Source organism: Oncorhynchus mykiss, chromosome 11 (genome assembly GCF_013265735.2).
Source record: "Oncorhynchus mykiss isolate Arlee chromosome 11, USDA_OmykA_1.1, whole genome shotgun sequence".
Taxonomy (NCBI): Eukaryota; Metazoa; Chordata; class Actinopteri; order Salmoniformes; family Salmonidae; genus Oncorhynchus; species Oncorhynchus mykiss.
In genome coordinates, this window is record NC_048575.1 from 65,680,286 (window position 1) to 65,703,532 (window position 23,247).

At 46.9% G+C, this 23,247-nt stretch overlaps 1 protein-coding gene across 5 annotated transcripts in view; it reads left to right on the top strand.

Annotated features, from left to right (window-relative positions):
* Nucleotides 1-23,247, top strand: part of LOC110536245 (methylcytosine dioxygenase tet3) — an 85,946-nt gene that overhangs the window by 3,597 nt on the left and 59,102 nt on the right. For 2 of the 5 annotated variants that reach the window (XM_036936140.1, XM_036936141.1), the window contains exons 2-3: nucleotides 9,989-10,720; nucleotides 19,805-19,864. In XM_036936140.1, coding sequence (XP_036792035.1) covers nucleotides 10,331-10,720; nucleotides 19,805-19,864 — 450 coding nt within the window. In that variant the 5' untranslated portion in view covers nucleotides 9,989-10,330. Of the gene's footprint in view, nucleotides 1-9,988; nucleotides 10,721-18,639; nucleotides 19,000-19,804; nucleotides 19,903-23,247 lie in introns of those variants that run through there. The other 3 variants (XM_036936144.1, XM_036936143.1, XM_036936142.1) reach the window with 3 other exon arrangements.

Consider the following 23,247-nt stretch of genomic DNA (forward strand, 5'->3'; position numbering starts at 1 on the left):
ACAAGCAGTTCTTGGGAAGACAACAATTTGGGCAGCATGCATGCCAAATTCCTTTTCCACATTTAGTTTTGTTACAGCCTTATTCTAGAATGGATCAAATAATCCCCCCCCCCCCCCCCCCCCCCTCATAAATCTGCACAAAATACCCCATAATGACAAAGGGAAAACAGGTTTAGACATTCTTGAAAATGTATTAAAAAAACAAACAAAACAGAAATACCTTATTTACATAGGTATTCAGACACTGCTATGAGACTCGAAATTGAGCTCTACCACGTTTGAGGTAAGACGCTGATGCAGACAACATCGAAGTAACAACAGTTTATTATTCCAACAGGGGCAGGCAAAAGACGGGTCAAGGGCAGGCAGGGGTCAGTAATCCAGGTAGGTGGGGCAAAGACAGGACGGCAGGCGAAAGACGGGTCAAGGGCAGGCAGGGGTCAGTAATCCAGGTAGGTGGGGCAAAGACACAGGACGGCAGGCAGGCTCAGGGTAGGCAGGGGTCAGTAATCCAGGTAGATGGGGCAAAGACACAGGGCGGCAGGCAGGCTCAGGGTAGGCAGAGGTCAGTAATCAAGATAGGTGGGGCAAAGGTAGGCAGGGTCAGGGCAGGTAGAACATGTCAATACTGGGAAAACTAGAAAACAGGAACAATCGAGAGACAGGAACAGAGGCGAAAAGGCTGGTAGGCTTGACGAAACAAAACAAACTGGCAACAGACAAATAGATAACATAGGTATATATACACAGGATTAGGGGGAAGATGGGTGACACCTATAGGGGGGTGGAGACAATCACAAAGACAGGTGAAACAAATCAGGGTGTGACAAGCTCAGGTGCATCCCGTTTCTATTGATCATCATTGAGATGTTTCTAAAACTTGATTGGAGTGCACCTGTGGTAAATTCAATCGATTGGACATGATTTGGAAAGGCACACACCTGTCTATATAAGTTCCCACAGTTAGCACTGCATGTCAGAGCAAAAACCAAGCCATGAGGTCGAAGGAATTGTCCGTAGAGCTCCGAGACAGGATTGTGTGAGGCACAGATCTAGGGAAGGGTACCACATTTTTTTTGAAGCGTTGAAGGTCACCAAGAACAGTGGCATCCATCATTCCTGAAATAAGTTTGGAACCACCAAGCTGGCCACCCGGCCAAACTGAGCAATCAGGGGAGAAGGGCCTTGGTCAGGGAGGTGACCAAGAACCAGATGGTCACTCTGATAGAGCTCCAGATTTCCTCTGTGGAGATAAGAGAACATTCCAGAAGGGCAGCGATTACTGCAGCACTCCACCAACCAGGCCTTTATGGTAGATAGGCCAGAGGGAAGCCACTCTTCAGTAAAAGGCACATGACAGCCCTTTTGGAGCTTGCCAAAAGACACCCAAAGAACTCTCATACCATGAGAAACAAGATTCTCTGGTCTGATGAAACTAAGATGGAACTCTTTGGCTTGAATGCCAAGTGTCACTTTTGGAGGAAACCTGGCACCATCCCTATGCTTCACGCATGGTGGTGGCAGCATCATGCTGTGGGGATGTTTTTCAGCAGCAGGGACTGGGAGACTAGTCAGGATCAATGGAAAGATGAACAGAGCGAAGTACAGAGATCCTTGATGAAAACCTGCTCAGGACCTTAGACTGGGGCAAAAGTTCACTTTCCAACAGGACAATGACCCTAAGCACACAGCAAAGACAATGCAGGCGTGGCTTTGAAACAAGTCTCTGAATGTCCTTGAGTGGCCCAGCCAGAGCCCGGACTTGAACACTATCTAACATCTCTGGAGAGACCTGAAAAAAGCTGTGCAGCGACGCTCCCCATCCAACCTGACAGAGCTTGAGAAGAATGGGAAAAACTCCCCAAATACAGGTGTGCCAAGCTTGTAGTGTCATACCCAAGAAGATGCCAGGCTGTAATCACTGCCAAAGGTGCTTCAACAAAGTACAGATGACCACAGGGGTGCGTGCTTAGTCCCCTCCTGTACTCCCCTCCCGTTCACCCACAGCTGCCTGGTCGCACACGACTCCAACACGATCATTAAGTTTGCCGACTACATGACTGTAAGGCCTGATCACTGATGACGATGAGACCGCCTATAAGGAGGAGGTCCCCATTCACAACGACGGAGCTGTAGTGGAGCATATGGAGAGCTTCAAGTTCCATGGTGTCCACACCACTAAGGATCTATCATGGTCCACACACCAACACAGTCGTGAATAGGGAACCACGTCTCTTCCCCCACAGGACGTTCAAATGGTTTGGCATGAGCACTCAGATCCTCAGAAAATTATACAGCTGCACCATTTGAGAGCATCTTGAATGGCTGCATCGCCGCTTGGTATAGCAACTGCTTGGCATCCAACAACAAGGCACTATAGAGGGTACTGCGTACGGCCCAGTACCTCACTGGGGCCGAGCACCCTGCCATCCAGGACCTCCTATACCAGGCAGTGTCAGAGGAAGACCCTAAAAATGTTCAGACTCCAGCCACCCAAGTCATAGACTGTTCTCTCTGCTACCACACAGGAAGTGGTAGCGATGAACCAAGTCTGGATCTGAAGCCATAAGACCGCTAAATATACTGTTGAAGTCGAAGTTTACATACACTTAGGTTGGAGTCATTAAAACTCGTTTTTCAACCACTCCACAAATTTCTTGTTAACAAACTGTAGTTTTGGCAAGTCGGTTAGTTAACCAAATAGCTACCTGGATGATCTGCATGAACCCTTTTTGCATGAACTTATTTTGGGACTCAGCACATACGCTGCTGCTATTGTTTATCATCTATGACTTTATTCCTAGTTATATGTACATATATACCTCAATTACCTCGTACCACTGCACATCAACTTAGTACTAGTACCCCGAGTATATAGCTAAGTTAGCGTAACTCATTGTGTATTTATTATTAGTTTTATTATTACGTGTTTTACTTTGAGAAACAGACACCTCACAAGTCCTCAACTGGCAGCTTCATTAAATAGTACCCGCAAAACACCAGTCTCAACGTCAACAGTGAAGAGGCGACTCCGGGATGCTGGCCTTCTAGGCAGAGTTCCTCTGTCAAGTGTCTGTGTTCTCTTGCCCATCTTAATCTTTTATTTTTATTGGCCAGTCTGAGATATGGCTTTTTATTTGCAACTCTGCCTAGAAGGTCAGCATTCCGGTGTCGCTTCTTCACTGTTGACGTTGAGACTGGTGTTTTGCGGGTACTATTTAATGAAGCTGCCAGTTGAGGACTTGTGAGGCGTCTGTTTCTCAAACTAGACAATCTAATGTACTTGTCCTCTTGCTCAGTTGTGCACCGGGGCCTCCCACTCCTCTTTCTATTCTGGTTAGAGCCAGTTTGCTCTGTTCTGTGAAGGGAGTAGTACACAGTGTTGTACAAGATCTAAGTTTCTTGGCAATTTCTCACATGGAATAGCCATCATTTTTCAGAGCAAGAATAGACTGATGAGTTTCAGAAGAAAGTTCTTTGTTTCTGGCCATTTTGACCCTGTAATCAAACTTCTTTAATCAGGACAACAGTTTTCAGCTGTGCTAACATAATTGCAAAAGGGGTTTTCTAATGATCAATTAGCCTTTTAAAATGATAAACTTGAATTAGCTAACACAACGTGCCATTGGAACACAGGAGGTTGCTGATAATGGGCCTCTGTACGCCTATGTAGATATTCCATAAATCAGCCGTTTCCAGCTACAATAGTCATTTACAACATTAGCAATGTCTACACTGTATTTCTCATCAAGTTGATGTTAATTTAATGTACATTTTCTTTTGCTTTTCTTTCAAAAACAAGGACATTTCTAAGTGACCCCAAACGTTTGAATGGTCATGTAGTTCAGTGGTATAATAGGCTAATAGCTACACCACACCGAACTTTCACAAAAGTTTCTCCTTATTATTGTATATCATTGTTATTATTGTAGGCCTATTAATTCATCTAAACGAGTTCTTTAAAAATGCAAAACATGTTTAGTTTTCATTCTGTTGAGGCATTTTCATTGGCTAAATTAAGTTCGATATGTTTTTTCAATTGGGAACTACATATTTAGTTTAAGATAGGCCTTTTATTAGCCTATTGCTGTCATTGGTTGGGTACAATTTAGAAACTTTTGTGTTTGTTACGGTGAGTGAATGAGGACCCAAAAGCGAATTAACTTAAACAGAGCTTCTTTAATAACCAAACATAGGTAGGCTCAGATAGACCGGCAGATTCCGACAGGACAGGACAAGGTTACAGCAAACATGACGATAGTCTGGTTCAGGCATGAAACACAACAAACAAGAATCCGACAAGGACAGGAACAAAAACAGAGAGAGATATAGGGGACTAATCAGAGGGAAAAAGGGAACAGGTGGGAAAAGGGGTGACGAGGTGGTTAGGAGGAGACAAGGCACAGCTGGGGGAAAAGAGGGGGAGAAAAGGTAACCTAACAACGACCAGCAGAGGGAGACAGGGTGAAGGGAAAGGACAGAGACAAGACACAACATGACAGTACCCCCCCACTCACCGAGCGCCTCCTGGCGCACTCGAGGAGGAAACCTGGCGGCAACGGAGGAAATCCTCGATCAGCGCACGGTCCAGCACGTCCCGAGAGGGAACCCAACTCCTCTCCTCAGGACCGTACCCCTCCCAATCTACGAGGTACTGGTGACCACGGCCCCGAGGACGCATGTCCAAAATTCTACGGACCCTGTAGATGGGTGCGCCCTCGACAAGGATGGGGGGGGGGGGGGGAAGACGAGCGGGGGCGCGAAGGACGGGCTTGATGCAGGAGACATGGAAGACCGGGTGGACGCGACGAAGGTATCGCGGAAGAAGAAGTCGAACTGCGACAGGATTAATGACCCGAGAAATACGGAACGGACCAATGAACCGCGGGGTCAACTTGCGAGAAGCCGTCTTAAGGGGAAGGTTCTGAGTGGAGAGCCAAACTCTCTGACCGCGACAATATCTAGGACTCTTAGTTCTACGCTTATTAGCAGCCCTCACAGTCTGCGTCCTATAACGGCAAAGTGCAGACCTGACCCTCTTCCAGGTGCGCTCGCAACGTTGGACAAAAGCCTGAGCGGAGGGGACGCTGGACTCGGCGAACTGAGATGAGAACAGCGGAGGCTGGTACCCGAGGCTACTCTGAAAAGGAGATAGCCCGGTCGCAGACGAAGGAAGCGAGTTGTGGGCGTATTCTGCCCAGGGGAGCTGTTCTGACCAAGACGCAGGGTTACGAAAAGAAAGACTGCGTAAGATGCGACCAATAGTCTGATTGGCCCGTTCTGCTTGACCGTTAGACTGGGGGTGAAAGCCGGAAGAGAGACTGACGGAAGCCCCAATCAAACGGCAAAACTCCCTCCAAAATTGAGACGTGAATTGCGGACCTCTGTCCGAAACGACGTCTGACGGAAGGCCATGAATTCTGAAAACATTCTCGATGATGATTTGTGCCGTCTCTTTAGCAGAAGGAAGCTTAGCAAGGGGAATGAAATGAGCCGCCTTAGAGAACCTATCGACAACCGTAAGAATAACAGTCTTCCCCGCTGACGAAGGCAGTCCGGTGACAAAATCTAAGGCGATGTGAGACCACGGTCGAGAGGGAATAGGAAGCGGCCTGAGACGGCCGGCAGGAGGAGAGTTACCGGACTTAGTCTGCGCGCAGACCGAACAAGCAGCCACGAAACGACGCGTGTCATGCTCCCGGGTGGGCCACCAAAAACGCTGGCGAATGGAAGCAAGCGTACCCCGAACGCCAGGGTGGCCGGCTAACTTGGCAGAGTGAGCCCACTGAAGAACGGCCAGACGAGTAGGAACGGGAACGAAAAGAAGGTTCCTAGGACAAGCGCGCGGCGACGGAGTGTGAGTGAGCGCTTGTTTTACCTGCCTCTCAATTCCCCAGACAGTCAACCCGACAACACGCCCCTCAGGGAGAATCCCCTCGGGGTCAGTGGAGGCTACTGAAGAACTGAAGAGACGAGACAAAGCATCAGGCTTGGTGTTCTTAGAGCCCGGACGATAAGAAATCACGAACTCGAAACGAGCGAAAAACAGCGCCCAACGCGCCTGACGCGCATTAAGTCGTTTGGCAGAACGGATGTACTCAAGGTTCCTATGGTCAGTCCAAACGACAAAAGGAACGGTCGCCCCCTCCAACCACTGTCGCCATTCGCCTAGGGCTAACCGGATGGCGAGCAGTTCGCGGTTACCCACATCATAGTTACGTTCCGACGGCGACAGGCGATGAGAAAAATACGCGCATGGGTGGACCTTGTCGTCAGAGAGGGAGCGCTGAGAAAGAATGGCTCCCACGCCCACCTCTGACGCGTCAACCTCGACAACGAACTGTCTAGAGACGTCAGGTGTAACAAGGATAGGAGCGGATGTAAAACGATTCTTGAGGAGATCAAAAGCTCCCTGGGCGGAAACGGACCACTTAAAGCACGTCTTGACAGAAGTAAGGGCTGTGAGAGGAGCTGCCACCTGACCGAAATTACGGATGAAACGACGATAGAAGTTCGCGAAGCCGAGAAAGCGCTGCAGCTCGACGCGTGACTTAGGGACGGGCCAATCAATGACAGCTTGGACCTTAGCGGGATCCATCTTAATGCCTTCAGCGGAAATAACAGAACCGAGAAATGTGACGGAGGAGGCATGAAAAGTGCACTTCTCAGCCTTCACAAAAAGACAATTCTCTAAAAGGCGCTGGAGGACACGTCGAACGTGCTGAACATGAATCTGGAGTGACGGTGAAAAAAATCAGGATATCGTCAAGGTAAACGAAAACAAAGATGTTCAGCATGTCTCTCAGGACATCATTGACTAATGCCTGAAAGACAGCTGGAGCGTTAGCGAGGCCGAAAGGAAGAACCCGGTATTCAAAGTGCCCTAACGGAGTGTTAAACGCCGTCTTCCACTCGTCCCCCTCCCTGATGCGCACGAGATGGTAAGCGTTACGAAGGTCCAACTTAGTAAAAAACCTGGCTCCCTGCAGGATCTCGAAGGCTGAAGACATAAGAGGAAGCGGATAACGATTCTTCACTGTTATGTCATTCAGCCCTCGATAATCTATGCAGGGGCGCAGAGACCCGTCCTTCTTCTTGACAAAAAAAAACCCCGCTCCGGCGGGAGAGGAGGAGGGGACTATGGTACCGGCGTCAAGAGCTACAGACAAATAATCTTCGAGAGCCTTACGTTCGGGAGCCGACAGAGAGTATAGTCTACCCCGGGGGGGGGTGGTTCCCGGAAGGAGATCAATACTACAATCATACGACCGGTGTGGAGGAAGAGAGGTGGCCCTGGACCGACTGAACACCGTGCGCAGATCGTGATATTCCTCCGGCACCCCTGTCAAATCACCAGGCTCCTCCTGTGAAGAAGAGACAGAGGAAACAGGAGGGATAGCAGACATTAAACATTTCACATGACAAGAGACGTTCCAGGAGAGGATAGAATTACTAGACCAATTAATGGAAGGATTATGACAAACTAGCCAGGGATGGCCCAAAACAACAGGTGTAAAAGGTGAACGAAAAATTAAAAAAGAAATGGTTTCACTATGATTACCAGAAACAGTGAGGGTTAAAGGTAGCGTCTCACGCTGAATCCTGGGGAGAGGACTACCATCCAGGGCGAACAAGGCCGTGGGCTCCTTTAACTGTCTGAGAGGAATGTCATGTTCCCGAGCCCAGGTCTCGTCCATAAAACAGCCCTCCGCCCCAGAGTCTATTAAGGCACTGCAGGAAGCTGATGAACCGGTCCAGCGTAGATGGACCGACAAGGTAGTGCAGGATCTTGAAGGAGAGACAGGAGTAGTAGCGCTCACCAGTAGCCCTCCGCTTACTGACGAGCTCTGGCCTTTTACTGGACATGAAGTGACAAAATGACCAGCGGAACCGCAATAGAGACAGAGGCGGTTGGTGATTCTCCGTTCCCTCTCCTTAGTTGAGATGCGGATACCTCCCAGCTGCATGGGCTCAGCACCCGAGCCGGCAGAGGAAGATGGTAGTGATGCGGAGAGGGGGGCGACGGAGAGCGCGAGCTCCTTTCCACGAGCTCGGTGACGAAGATCAACCCGTCGCTCAATGCGAATAGCGAGTTCAATCAAGGAATCCACGCTGGAAGGAACCTCCCGGGAGAGAATCTCATCCTTTACCTCTGCGCGGAGACCCTCCAGAAGACGAGCGAGCAAGGCCGGCTCGTTCCAGCCACTGGAGACAGCAAGAGTGCGAAACTCAATAGAGTAGTCTGTTATGGATCGATTGCCTTGACATAGGGAAGACAGGGCCCTGGAAGCCTCCTCCCCAAAAACAGATCGATCAAAAACCCGTATCATCTCCTCCTTAAAGTCCTGATACTGGTTAGTACACTCAGCCCTTGCCTCCCAGATTGCCGTGCCCCACTCACGAGCCCGTCCAATAAGGAGAGATATGACGTAGGCGACACGAGCAGTGCTCCTGGAGTAAGTGTTGGGCTGGAGAGAAAACACAATATCACACTGGGTGAGGAACGAGCGGCATTCAGTGGGCTCCCCAGAGTAACACGGCGGGTTATTGATTCTGGGCTCCGGAGATTCGAAAGCCCTGGAAGTGGCCGGTGGATCGAGGCGGAGATGGTGAACCTGTTCTGTGAGGTTGGAGACTTGGGTGGCCAGGGTCTCAACGGCATGTCGAGCAGCAGACACTTCCTGCTCGTGTCTGCCTAGCATCGCTCCCTGGATCCCGACGGCTGAGTGGAGAGGATCCGAAGTCGCTGGGTCCATTCTTGGTCGGATTCTTCTGTTACGGTGAGTGAATGAGGACCCAAAAGCGAATTAACTTAAACAGAGCTTCTTTAATAACCAAACATAGGTAGGCTCAGATAGACCGGCAGATTCCGACAGGACAGGACAAGGTTACAGCAAACATGACGATAGTCTGGTTCAGGCATGAAACACAACAAACAAGAATCCGACAAGGACAGGAACAAAAACAGAGAGAGATATAGGGGACTAATCAGAGGGAAAAAGGGAACAGGTGGGAAAAGGGGTGACGAGGTGGTTAGGAGGAGACAAGGCACAGCTGGGGGAAAAGAGGGGGAGAAAAGGTAACCTAACAACGACCAGCAGAGGGAGACAGGGTGAAGGGAAAGGACAGAGACAAGACACAACATGACAGTGTTAGGGTAATATCAAAAGTAAAACAAGCCGTTGTTTATAGGGAAACTACACGAAGGATATTATATCACTGCAAACACAACATTACAGTTGGAACTTTATTTTGCAAAGAAAATGGCTCATCAGAATTAAACAAAACACTTGTGAACTGGTTTAAACCTTCACAAAAGTTAGAATGCAGCAATTACCTAGAAAAGCTAGTGCCTACCGTACCCAACCAATGACAGCAATAGGCTAATAAAAGGCCTATCTTAAACTAAATATGTAGTTCCCAATTGAAAAAACATATCGAACTTAATTTAGCCAATGAAAATGCCTCAACAGAATGAAAACTAAACATGTTTTGCATTTTTAAAGAACTCGTTTAGATGAATTAATAGGCCTACAATAATAACAATGATATACAATAATAAGGATTATGATTATAACAATGATTATAAATACGAGAAGAAAAAAAACGTTTTTTAAATTGCATCTTACCTGATTAGTGAGTTGCACAGTAGCCTGCATTTGGCCATTTGTACGATATAAACAAACATTCTGCTATGGATGTAGAAATACGTTTAAAAAAGGCAAATGTTTTGTCCAGACCATGCAACAACAAAAAATCCATTGTATGGAAATCTCCAAAATGATTCTGCTCAACTGTATGCCATTAGCAAATGCGATTATAGATGAATTATTTTTTTCCTCTTCCCCCCCCAGCACCCCCGACTCAAAACATCTTCCCACAGCTATGAACAGACACAAAATTGTACAATTGTTCAATTGTTCATTGTAAGTAGGCCTAACTGTTCTTTTCCATCTTTCTTTCCCATGCCGTCTATTCCCACTTTCAGAAAGCACCCAGGTAGGCTACTGCTGGACAGGTGAGACCAGACCATGGCTCCTCTGACACCTCCTCCCCTGTTGTGGTTATGGCTGACCCCTGTCCATCCCGCTGGGTAGCTGGGAAAGATGCTCTATCACCAATGACCTATCTCATCCAGCAGCCCAACCAGAAGACTGACAGGACAGGATGGACTAACATACTCTTTAGCCTTTCTCAGCTCTTACAACAACTACCTCCCCAACTCCAGACCATTACACTACACTACTCTGTTACTGTGCTGTTCTGTTTGTATCCTTCACATTGCCACCAGGACAGTGCAGCTAGGCTTTAGGCTGGACTGTCTGTCAGCATGCACAGGGCCAAGGGAGGGCCTGGCCCCCCACACTTCCAGGACATCTATGAATTCTCCCTGGATGGTGATGAGACCACAACCCAGATCTTTCTGCGGGGCCCGGGGAAAGCCATGGAGGGCCCGGGAATGCCCCTGTCCCCTCACTACAAGTACATCCAGACTGAGCACCAGCAGGGGGGTCTCTTCTCCCTTGGGCCCCCTACCCATGGAGAGGCCCTCGCGGCCCCCCAGGGAAAGAAGAGGAGGCGGTGCGGCGTGTGTGGCCCCTGTATGCAGAAGGAGAACTGTGGCACCTGCAGCAACTGTATGAACCGTAAGATTGGGAAGCAGATCTGTAAGCTGCGTAAATGTGACCAGCTGAAGATGAAGGGACAGAAGGACTGGGAGGTGAGTGGAAATGACTGACCAGACTTCTAACTAACACACATTTTCATGATATATTCCCAGTGGCTATTTCTCCTAGGTCAGTGTGAGACTGTTTGGAGCTGGTTGAGGGAAATTGAAGTTGTAAATCTTTACTAGAAAATGTCTCTAATATATAGGGCCCTAAAATGTAAATGTCATGATCCATATAAATTTAACAGTTTAAACATTTAAGGGTTTTATAGGTTGAGTTTTGTATACAGATAATGGCCATATGTGGACGTACCACAACAGAGGAGGATGGTATTTGTGTTCCATAACTGATTAATCACATTCATTTTAAAACAGCTAACTTTCCTTTTTGAGTTTGTCAAAGACAGATTTTCAAGTGCATGTAGCTGGCTGTCTTAGGTTTTCATCAGACCACCTAAGTCATAACAAATAGCATGTCTGAATGGACAACTTAGACAAAATTCAAGCTAAGTTGTTGAGCAACTAGTGGACCTGTCCTTGTCCCAGACAGACGTTGTAAACCAGTCATAATTCCTCAGCAGATTTCCAGCCTGTTTGACCAGCGGGTTGTCATTAAAGGTCAGGGAAACAGATGAGATGTCCACTGAAGTGTGTGTGCCTGTGGCAATGTGCGTGTGTAGATATAAACTAGATTTACATGTATTGCAGAAGATTTTGACTTCTAGAAAGCTTAATACATTACATTTTGGTTTGGCCAAGTACTAAGGTTTTGTGCCAATGTAAGCAACCACCCCAACGTTCTCCATTAGCTCTGTTTGTGGAATAATGAAGATGAGGGTTGTGTTTGGTTCCTCCTTCCATTCAACAAGAATTCCTTCTAGCTCCTTCTGCGTTTTCTTCCCTGACTCCTGAAGCCCCGCACTGGCACTCAGGGTGGGGGTCAACCTTAGGGCCAGGGCCACTCCGAGTGAGGGTTGACCTTAGGGTCAGGGCCACTCAGAGTGAGGGTCGACCTTAGGGCCAGGGCCACTCAGAGTGAGGGTTGACCTTAGGGCCAGGGAGGGAGGAGGAGGAGGGAGGGTGTAGTGGTTGACCTTAGGACCAGGGTCACAGAGGGAGGAGGGGGGAGGGTGTGTGTGTGCGGTGCGTACGCAGGACGGGGGATGGGGTTGAAAGGTAGGATCAGGGTGGGGGTTGACCTTAGGGTCAGTGCAACGGTGGAGGGAGGGTGTGGGGGTTGACCTTAGGACCAGGGCCCCGGAGGGAGGAGGGGAGTGCGGTGAGTACACAGGATGGGGATGGGGCTAAGAGGCAGGAGGACAGGAAGAATGTAAATAAATAGTCAGCAGCGAGTAGGAAGGGCTCAGGAAAAACTGTGAACTGGCTAGGCAAGGCCACAGGAAAGAGGCTGCTGCTCATCTACTCTTTCCTCCCTTCTTCCCTTTCTGTGTGTGTTTAAGAAAGGGGAGGGGGGGCTGTACACAGAGACATGGGCAACATTTTGGACATGGTGGCCTATAGCCTTGGGGACAGAGGATAAGATCTGATCAGGGGGGAAGAGGTTCAGTTAATCACAGGAAATATTGGCTTACCTCCTGGATTGCCCTCCCCTGCACTGTCACTCTGTCCCCTTTGTTTTCACACTGTCACTTTCCCAGTCTGATTGGTTACCTAGACCTCAAATGTGGTCATATTTAAGATGAGGGTCATGGAGAGGAGTTGTAACTTGTAACCCAGACATTCCAGTAGTCCTGCTTTAGTGGGAATGACTTCAATTCATATCCATATCCAATTCATATCCTAATTTATCATCCTGCATTCGCATACAGCACTTGTCAAAGTCATTCCAGGGAGGGCCGAGTGTCTGCAGGTTTTTGCTCCACCCTTGTACTTCATTGATGAATTAAGGTCACAAATTGTTAAGGAACTCCCCTCACCTGGTTGTCTAGGTCTTAAATGAAAGGAAAAACCAAAAACCTGCAGACACATGGCCCTCCGTGGAATGAGTTTGACAACCCTGACTTATAGTAACTGTATATTCAGGGACCTACATTGTAGAAACACCCAGTTATATCTAACACGATACTCATGACCTCTTCTATCTGTCTCAAGAGAGGAATACAGAAGCAGCCCAGCTAGTGTTTATGGACTGGAAAGATGATCCTATGCCACAGACCAGTGACCTCGTAGGAGAACTCTACCTCTGTTTAACCTGGAGTAGGCCTAGCTAGGGTCTGATCCAGACTAGTGTCTGCCCTAAATCATTTTTATTAACCATTAATACTGATCTGTCTGTTTTTGTATCTGTCTTTTTAGCTTTGTAGATCTAGTTATAAGTTAGACCAACAACTTAACAGTGTTGGAACATGTAACTGCCAAAATAAAGGAAACGCCAACATAAAGTGTCTTAATAGGGTGTTTGTCAACCACAAGCCACCAAAACAGCTTCAATGCATCTTGGCATAGATTCTACAAGTGTCTGAAACTCTATTGGATGAATGTGACACCATTATTCTACAATAAATGTTTTTTGTTTTTTTGGTGGTGGTGGAAGACTCTGTCTCAGGCACCGCTCCAGAATCTTCCATAAGTGTTCATTTGGGTTGAGATCTGGTGACTGACACACACACACTTTAAACCCCCTATGGTTCTTTGAGACCCCCTTTTCAAAGTCACTGACATCTCTTCTAGCCATGGTAGACAAAATAATGGCAAATTGGGCATTGTTATACAAATTCAGGAGTATTTCCTTTATTTTGGTAGTTACCTGTATATTGATGGTGATTTTCTCATAGAAACAAACCATTGCACCCTGGTAACAGTGTGATTAGAGATATCAGAGTTATAGGTGATGTGTGACTAATAATGTCTGTCTATCTGAACCTGAAAATTCCCTCCCCCCGTCACTCTTACACACCTAACACACAGGGATAGAGTGTGTGTGCGGTGGGTGTTTGTATGGGCCATGCTATAACGCAGACTGTATTTACAGTGTAAGATTGTAATGGCCAGCCATGAGTTGGATGGACAGAGAGAAGAGGCTGTAGCTGTGCTCCTTAGGTGAACTGTATTGAGCACAGAGGTTGAACAGCTCCCTCCCATCTCCCTCCCATCCCCCTCACCTCTGTCTTCTCTGAGTCCCCATCGCCTTGGCATCTGTGGTTGCCATGGAGCCATGAGGAAGCCTTGGCAGAGAGCTCTGTAAATATTGTACATATTTTTATATATATTTTTTTTTTTTGCATTTAAAATAAAAATTGTGTGGGGTGAAAACCTGTTGAAGGTTGAGCTAAAATATCTGGTGGTGACCCATGGAGTTGCAGGACTGATGATGGGAAGTCTGTTTGATTGGCTAGCTAGCTGACCAATCTAATTTGAATGATGCATCAACGCCTGATCAACACAGCAGTGGCTTTTTATTCCACCTGCCCCTGTTTCTGGAAGGATGTGGACTGTATGAGGGGATGACAGATGCTCGCCTCGTAGGACACTTACTGATTACTGCCGAGGTGTGGTGGTCTCAGGCGCTTATAGCTGCCAAAGCATCACAAGTGCGTGCTACACTTTCGGTAGTGGATGTTCCAGCCTTCCTACAGAGGAGAAGTACTAGCTGTGAACTTCAGAGACAGAGGTGTCTGATGAAAAGCTCCGGGCCTGCCTGTCTGATGTTTCTCCCTCCCTGGCTAGACCATCGTCGACACCTCCACTCACGCTACCCCTGTACTGAACTGCATCATGGTCTGGCTGTGGAAGACCTTCTCCCATCAACTACTAGCTCCCTGAATTATTTAAAAAATTTGAAAGCGACTTTGAGATTCTGTATGAAAAGAGCAATATAAAATAAATCTATTATTATTCATCTCCATCCTTCATTGTCCTCTCCAGATGAGAGCTGGCCACACATCTCATGGTGTTTATTCTATAGGATTCTATATGTTCTATAGGATTGAGGTCAGGGCTTTGTGATGGCAACTCCAATACCTTGACTTTGTTGTCCTTAAGCCATTTTGCCACAACTTTGGAAGTATGCTTGGGGTCATTGTCCATTTGGAAGACCCATTTGCGACCAAGCTTTAACTTCCTGACCGATGTCTTGAGATGTTGCTTCAATATATTCACATAATTTTCCTACTTCATGATGCCATCTATTTTGAGAAGTGCACCAGTCCCTCCTGCAGCAGAGCACCCCCAAAACATGATGCTGCCACCCCCATGCTTCACGGGTTGGGATGGTGTTCTTTGGCTTGCAAGCCTCCCCCTTTTTCCTCCAAACATAACAATGGTCATTATGGCCAAACAGTTATATTTCTGTTTTATCAGACCAGAGGACATTTCTCCAAAAAGTAAGATCTTTGTCTCCATTTGCAGTTACAAACCTTAGTCTGGCTTTTTTTATGGTGGTTTTGGAGCAGTGGCTTCTTCCTTGCTGAGAGTCCTTTCAGGTTGCCGAAACAGGACCCGTTTTACTATGGATATAGATACTTGTGTAACTGTTTCCTCCAGCATCTTCACAAGTTCATTTGCTTTGTACCAAAGTATGTTCATCTCCAGGAGACAGAACGCATCTCCTTCCTGAGCGGTATGATGGCTGCGTGGTCCCATGGTGTTTATACTTGCGTACTATTGTTTGTACAGATGAACGTGGTACCTTCAGGCATTTGGAAATTGCTCCCAAGGATGAATCAGACTTATGGAGGTCTTGGCTGATTTCTTTTGATTTTCCCATAATGTCAAGAAAAGAGGCACTGAGTTTGAAGGTAGGCCTTTAAATACATCCACAGGTACACATCCAATTGACTCAAATGATGTCAATTAGCCAATCAGATGCTTCTAAAGCCATGACATAATTTTCTGGAATTTTCCCAGCTGTTTAAAGGCACAGTCAACTTAGTGTATGTAAACTAAACTAGTGTCTGTAAACAATTGTAGGAAAAATTACTTTTGTCATTCACAAAGTAGATGTCCTAACTGACTTGCCAAAACTATAGTTTGTTAACAAGAAATGTGTGCAGTGGTTGAAAAACTAGTTTTAATGGCACCAACCTAAGTGTATGTAAACTTCCGACTTCAACTGTACATTACTCTATATTTAAAGATGTATATGATGTTTTATAGGTCTACTGCCTCTTTTATTTAGCCTGTATTAAGCCAAGTAAAAAAAAAGTACGTAATTTAGACATCTTCTTACAATAACCATGTGGCATGTTTTGATCACATACCCGACTGTGAACCAGGCCTAATAAGCTGTGAGCAGTACATATGACAGGAGCGATCACACTTCTCTTAGTTCAATGTAGTGATGGGTGACAGCCAGTGTTGTGTGTGTGCTGTTGAAGAGGGAGGGGAGTGGCTGTTATTAGGGATTAACCGGAGACTCTAGAGACCAGAGGCATGGTCACATGAGAGGACAGGGTGGATGGAGTCAGACCTGAAATAATACTGTTAATAGTGTTGTAATTACAGCCGGCCCCCCACCCCACCCCCCACCCTCCTTTGAATTGTAGATCTTTACAACTCATCATTAAAGTGGTTGCAATGAGTCTCCCTCCCCCTGATTCTGTTCCTCAGTCTAGATGGGTGTGGGAGTGGAGGTGGGTTGTCACAGGTCTGGGTGAGTGAGGAGAGTCCTGGGGGGTTGGTAACCTGTTTACACCAGACTGAACACCACTCATTCTTGTTTAATTTGTTCAGTCTGGTATAAGCAGGGTTGATAGGGAGGATGGTGAGGCCTGTGTTACCAGGCACTGTCATTTGTGTGAGTGGGGGTGAGGGAGACTGACTGACAGGGTACGTGGGAATACGCTGAGATTTAGTTATGGGGGGTCTTGTTTTTTATATCAGGATTACAGTAATGTCATTGCGCAGATGGGATTGTACGTGTGTGTGTGTGTGTGTAAAGACATGGTGATGGCCGTCTAGGGTTGCCGGGTGTAGTGTGACCACGTCAGTCAGTACTGAGTATTGAGATGGGTTGGAGATATAAGGTAAATTATGTGAGACTGAGTAGTCCACAAACTTCTGCGTTAGTCTCGACTCAGAGTCGCATGTCTAACAGACCTTACTACAGATATATTTTTAATTAATGTAAGCACTGCAGAGCAAGAGCACTCTCCCGCGTGCCACAGACACACAAGAAAGGCATGGCACGCCGTCAGATGCATGACGATGTTGGTCGGTCACCACCCATAACACAGCCACGCTGCGCATCTGCTCTCGCTGTCCCCCACACACACAGTCTGTCACATGGGGATGACGCTGGAGAAGCAGGTACTGGGAGTCAAACATTTAATAAGGAACAGACATGGAACCAGACGGGAACAGCGTCAGCACAAGGGTAACAAAGACAAAAACAATCAATACAGCAGTGGGGAACAGAGCAGGGAACTGACAAATATAGGGGAGGAAATAAACAGGTGATGAATGAGTCCAGGTGAGTCAAATATCGCTGATGTGTGTGACAAGGGAAGGCAGGTGTGCGTAATAGATGTCAGGAGTGCGTGATGCAGGGCAGCTTGGCGCCCTCAAGCGCCAGGGGGAGGGGGGGGGGAAGCGGGAGCAGACGTTACACACTCACTCACACAGACTCTCTCTCACACACACACACTCTCACACACGAGGCAGCGGGCGTCTCCAGTGAGTGACGTCAGAACAGGGGATTTCACACACCAGCCATATAAGAGGCTGTGGCTCAGACAGACATTACAAACGCTGTGTTACTCACTGACTGCTTTACTACCACTCCAGTCCCGCTCTTTCTCTCTTTCTCTCTTTCTCTCTCCGTCCTCAACATGAACTCGTTCACTCCGTTTGACTTTTACCCAGTCTTTTTTCTCTATGCCATTTTTTCCCCCCGTTTTCTACTCTCTCTTTCGTCATTCTGTTTTGGTGATTCGTGCTTTTTCAACAAAGAATTGTCACTTGTAAAAAATAAAATGTTGCCACTATACAGCAACACTATATCCAGGTAAGCCCATATACAGTATATTTGTTGCCTGGCACTCTGATTGGGAAGTATAAGAACCTGACAAAACCCTAGATACAACTCTGCTCATGCCAATAGTTCACTGGCATTCACAGACCCATTACTAGTGTCAGTAAAAACTAAACAGAGAGCATATGAACCTTTTACCTGGGTCTGAGACGGTACTAGCAGGACATCTCTCTCTCCCTTTAAATTGACATAAGCAAAACACTTCCCCCCCAGACCTCCTAGATATGATCGGTGTATTAGTCTCGCAGGGTCAGGTTCCTAAAAGAGAAAAACTCCTCTGCAGAATGGAGGGGGAGCAGTTTTATTGTATTACCTTGGGGGTTATTTTGTTAGAATGATACAAAATAGGCAATGTGTTTTCTTTAATTTCATCTTTTGTCAATGACTAGTGTTTGCTACATTACACTGTCCGTGTATGTGGATGTTGAGTCAGCATGTTTAAATGGCTGTGGTGCTGTGTAAGTGTCTGTTCCCCGCTACACAGGGAGCGTGTGTGGGTGTGCATGCGCACTCTGCACTGTGCAGTCCAGTCCAGTTATTGCAGGCAGCCCTGACACAGATGGTCCTCAGTGATACCACATACCAGAGTCATTGTTTAGGAAAGCCGAGCTCCAGGAGATAATTGACAGCCATAGAGAGGTCCCATCCCCCAGTCCACCTTCTCTCTCTCTCTCTCTCTCTCTCTCTCTCTCTCTCTCTCTCTCTCTCTCTCTCTCTCTCTCTCTCTCTCTCTCTCTCTCTCTCTCTCTCTCTCTCTCTCTCTCTCTCTCTCTCTCTCTCTCTCTCTCTCTCTCTCTCTCTCTCTCTCTCTTTCACCCTAGCAGCAGAGCTCAGGATGGCTGCTGATTGGTTGCTTGACTCTCTTTGTGTGCTATGTGTAGCGTGACGTCTCGCCGTGTGTGTGTTTTCATGCGAGTGTATGGTTGAAGGGGTAGGGGGGAGTTTTCACAACACGAATGCAGTTAGCTTTACTCGCTGGAAAGACAGAGGGAGGAGGGGGGTTAAAAGATTAAAGAGGGAGTGGGAGGAGGTAGTGTGTAGTGCAGCAGTGAAAGCGATCAGAGGCTGGCTTTAAAAAAAAACTCCCGTGTGTGTGCACGCTAGACCTATTGGTGTAGGGGAACAAGCGAGGGAGAGAGGGAGGGACAGAGAATGTGTGTTTGTACTTGGGCTGAAGTAAAACAGGATTTAAAACACAAGATGGCTTCCTGAATGGATTGGAGCAAAGACGAGAGAGTGATAGTAGGGGTTAGACGAGAGGAAGCTCAAGTCTTCTGATGGGGATACGGCCAGCCGACGGAGAGAGAGAGAAGCACACCAAGGCAGATTGGCTCACTGGGTAAATATTAATTACCAGGCAGAATGCCGGCCCTGGAGGGGGGTATATTTGAGATAGAGTAGAGGGGGGCGGAGAGACCAGGAGGGTTAGCTGGAGACAAAACACTGCCGGCACTCTAAACAGCTAGATGGGGGTAGGGTTAGGTGGACAAATGTAAACTGCAGCTATTGTTTCATTACTTAAATGATTACTGTAAATGTAACAACCCCATTGCAGTGTCTGAACGTTGCTTTTATTCTCTTATTGACAGTAATCTATACATGAATATAAACTGTATATGAATTATGAACATGTAATAATTCATGACCATTTACCTGAAATATTAAGTTGATATGAGGTCATGGTGATATTTAAAGGCAAATACAGTAGCTACAATCGTGAATAGAGGCTCTCCTCTTTCATGATGCATTACATCATTTTATCATTAAAACAGAATCCTTGCTCTCTCTCTCTCTCACTCTCTCTCACTCTCACTCTCACTCTCACTCTCTCTCTCACTCTCACTCTCACTCTCACTCTCTCACTCTTGCTCACAGCAGTGAGGAAGCACCAGCTTGGCATTTGAAGACAAATGGAAGTGATATGTGTTAGGGTTGTTTTCTGTCAGGAGGGGAGAATATGACAATGGGATTATATAGGGAAAGATGAATGAATATAAATATTCTTTAGGCAGTCATGTGTGGAGTGACACCTCTTTAAAAAGGCTCATCATATTATTCTATTGATTGTTGTTCCCCCCCCCCCCCTCTCTCCCTCCCTCCCTCCCTCCTCTCTCTCTTTCTACCTGTTTTGAATGGCTGGAAAGGTGGAACATTTTGAGGACAACAGTAAAGCCTGGTTTGTAAAGGCCAATCTGGGGACAGAGGTAAGAGAGACTCGACCTGGGGCAGATAGACAGAGCTGGTGGGTGTAATATCTGGTCTATTTCTTTGTTATTAGTGTGATTGGAGAGCTTCAGTCCTTGTGTTCCTGCTGGTCTCTCATCTGTCTGTGATGTCCCTTGTCTGTTTTGTTGTCTTGGTGTTGTTGGTTTAAAATAAAGACTTTAGTAGGGTTCGAGTAGTAGCTTTCCATACATTGGGAAGGGAGGTAGGCTATATACTGCTGCAGCTTTTTTAGTGTGTGTGTCTGTGTGTGTGTGTGTGTGTGAGAGCACATGTTCATGTTTATGCATCATATTAGTGAGCTTCACACTTGCCCCTGATCTACAAACAGACATACTGTAAATAGACATCCACTGTCGTGCCCATGGCATCTGTCTGTTGGCGCTCACGCCGGTGACCATGTTTGGTTTGTGTTCAGAGTTGTCTGAGCTCTGTGTCATAGAGGAGAGGTGTTTAAAGTCAGGTGTGTAAACCAACACATACTGTAGTGCAGTGTGTAGTTAGTTCTCTTCCCCCTCTAGCTCGCTGCATGGCTGCTAGTTCAGCGCTCAGGCTTTCTGGCGGCTGCGTCGTGCACTAGGTTGTTGTGATTAAGTGGCTGGCGGCAAGGCTGGGTCGGATTTTAAAGCGTCCCGGGCTGGGTGGCGATTGGCGGCAGAGTCAGGCATGTGCTGAGAAAGGCGGCCAGCGAGAGGAGGAGGAAAGGAGGAGGAACCGTAGGCTCAGGAGACAGGGGGCAGGCCCTCCTCTCAGAGTTCTGAAGTCAGCTGAGCTAAAAGTTAGTGGGTCACACAGACACGCATGCGCGTGTGCGTGTGTGTGTGTGGTAACCTGTAGCACGTGGCCTCTAAGCGCTGGCGGGCTGTTGTTCCCTGGTCTACCAAGTCGTGGCACGCTGGTGTGTTTATATACGGAGTGAATCTGCTACGGTTTCAGACAGAACATTCTGTCCGTGCTGTTGCTGAACTGGCAGTCTGTTTATAGCAGGAGACTGGCAAAGCTGATCAATGTCCAATATTCTGACACGTGTCTGTTTTTGGAGCATTCTGTCATTGTTAGACTGGTTGTCAATGTTGAGTTTTGACATGTGTACCTCTGTATACTCTGTACAGTCACTTTATTTTGGGCAGAATTTAGTTGAAGGCTTTTCTTGTTGAACTGACTGTTTTCACCGTTTCAGTTAGACATGTTCAGACAGTCAGAGAAATGGTTGTCATGTTAGTTTTGACCTCAGTGAACTTCCGCAGGTTTGCTGATAGGCTACATTCTTATCAGCTAAGGCTCTTGGGCACCATCTGTTGTCATGATTAAAGAGAGAGTTCACCCAAATTACAAAATGAACAATTGGTTTCCTTACCCTGTAAGCAGTCTATGTACAAGGTATGACAGCAATCCATGCTTGGGTTTAGTTTATTTGTCCGTGTCTGGCAGTGTTTCCAAATGCTAACATTTTAGCATTTGTGACACAATTCCCATTAAAGTCATGGGGCCGTTATTAGCATTGTTTGCATGTTCAAATCATCTATACGTGACTTTGGTGAGCTTCGCAATAAATTTTTGGATGATTTGGACATGATGCTCGAAAAATGCTAATATCGGTCCCATGACTTGAATGGGATTTGTGCCACAAATGCTAAAACGTCATTCTGGAAAATAGTCAAGGCCGGCTCACCCCATCCATACAAACATCCCCCCCCCCCCCCCCCCCCCCCGTTGAAGAATCACTTCAGCATACTCTATAAAAATCTAGTTTTCACTCTTTAATTCTACATTGTATATACATACGATATACAAATAAATATACACATTCAATGTATACATTTTCAGTTCTAGAAGGATTATACTGGGCTTTGTAGTAGGGTTCTAACACTTTGTAGTAGCTTTTCAGGAAATGCTAGAGCAGTGTTAGTTACCACAGTTACCATGCTGGTGTGATTTCTCTTCTCTTCAAATGAAGTGTTTCCTGTTCATTCATCAAATGTGCACCTGCACCATGCGCAAATACACATAGACTGTAAAGCGGAAAGGTGGATGGAACAAAGACACCGAGTCATTGTGTTTCTGACTACAGATGGAAAGTACTGTGCTAGCGGGTTTGGTTTAACCAGGGTGTGTACCAAATGACACCCTATGGGCCTTGGTCAAAAATAGTGCACTATAAATGGAATATGGTGCCATGTTGCGGAATCCCCTCCCTTGATTTAGAAAGGGTTAGCCGTGACCTCGTTTCTGTGGCAACAGTGAGTGGCAGATGACATCATGGCATGACCTCCCTCTAGGATGGTCATGTGTTGAGATGGGTTGCGTGTGTGTGTGGGAGCGATGTGTATGTAGTATTTACAGGAAGCGTGTGGTGTTTCTGGATAGCTATTCCATTCAGCTTGTTGGCAATAGGCCATGGACTGTTTGTTGGATTGAGAAGGTGGAGTTTTGAAAAGACTGCCCACATGTAGAGAACAAATGTCAGAGCTTTCAATGAAGAATCACGATGCACCTGTGTTCTGTAGAAAACAGCTCTTAGGAACGTATCTGTAGAGCACGAAGAACAATTATTCCATTTGGTTGTATTTCCATTGGTTACGTCAGATATTCTTTAATTATCAATAAAACCTGTTTAATACCACTTGAAATCAAGTGTCTGTCACCCCATAATACTCCCCAACCAAGATGTGCATGAAACATATTGAGCCTCAGTGGGAACCTAAATGACATTTGGATTCATGTTCTGTATTCACCAACTCGTGCTCCTCCCCTGATGCAGTCTACAGGGACCACTCAAATGTCAAGAAGGGGTTGAGTATCATCAGCATCCCTGTTGCATGTTTCTGCTCTAATGAACACTCTATAATGGACTCTCCTGCAAGTGGTGTCTCTTCCCCCTCATCGGACCTGTCTGTGGGGCTGACTGAGGACCCATGGCTTGGCCTAAGTGGTGTCTCTTCCCCCTCATCGGACCTGTCTGTGGGGCTGACTGAGGACCCATGGCTTGGCCTAAGTGGTGTCTCTTCCCCCTCATCTTACCCGTCTGTGGGGCTGACTGAGGACCCATGGCTTGGCCTAAGTGGTGTCTCTTCCCCTTCATCGGACCTGTCTGTGGGGCTGACTGAGGACACATGGCTTGGCCTAAGTGGTGTCTCTTCCCCCTCATCGGACCTGTCTGTGGGGCTGACTGAGGACCCATGGCTTGGCCTAAGTGGTGTCTCTTCCCCTTCATCGGACCTGTCTGTGGGGCTGACTGAGTTTACGGTGCCCTGGAAATGGTGTAGCATGTTTGTAGTGTTGTGGCTCTCGCCCGTGCCGGCTGGCGTCTGGTTTCTCCTGGAGTATAGAATGGCTGAGTAGTTAACGAAAAATGAATGGGGGA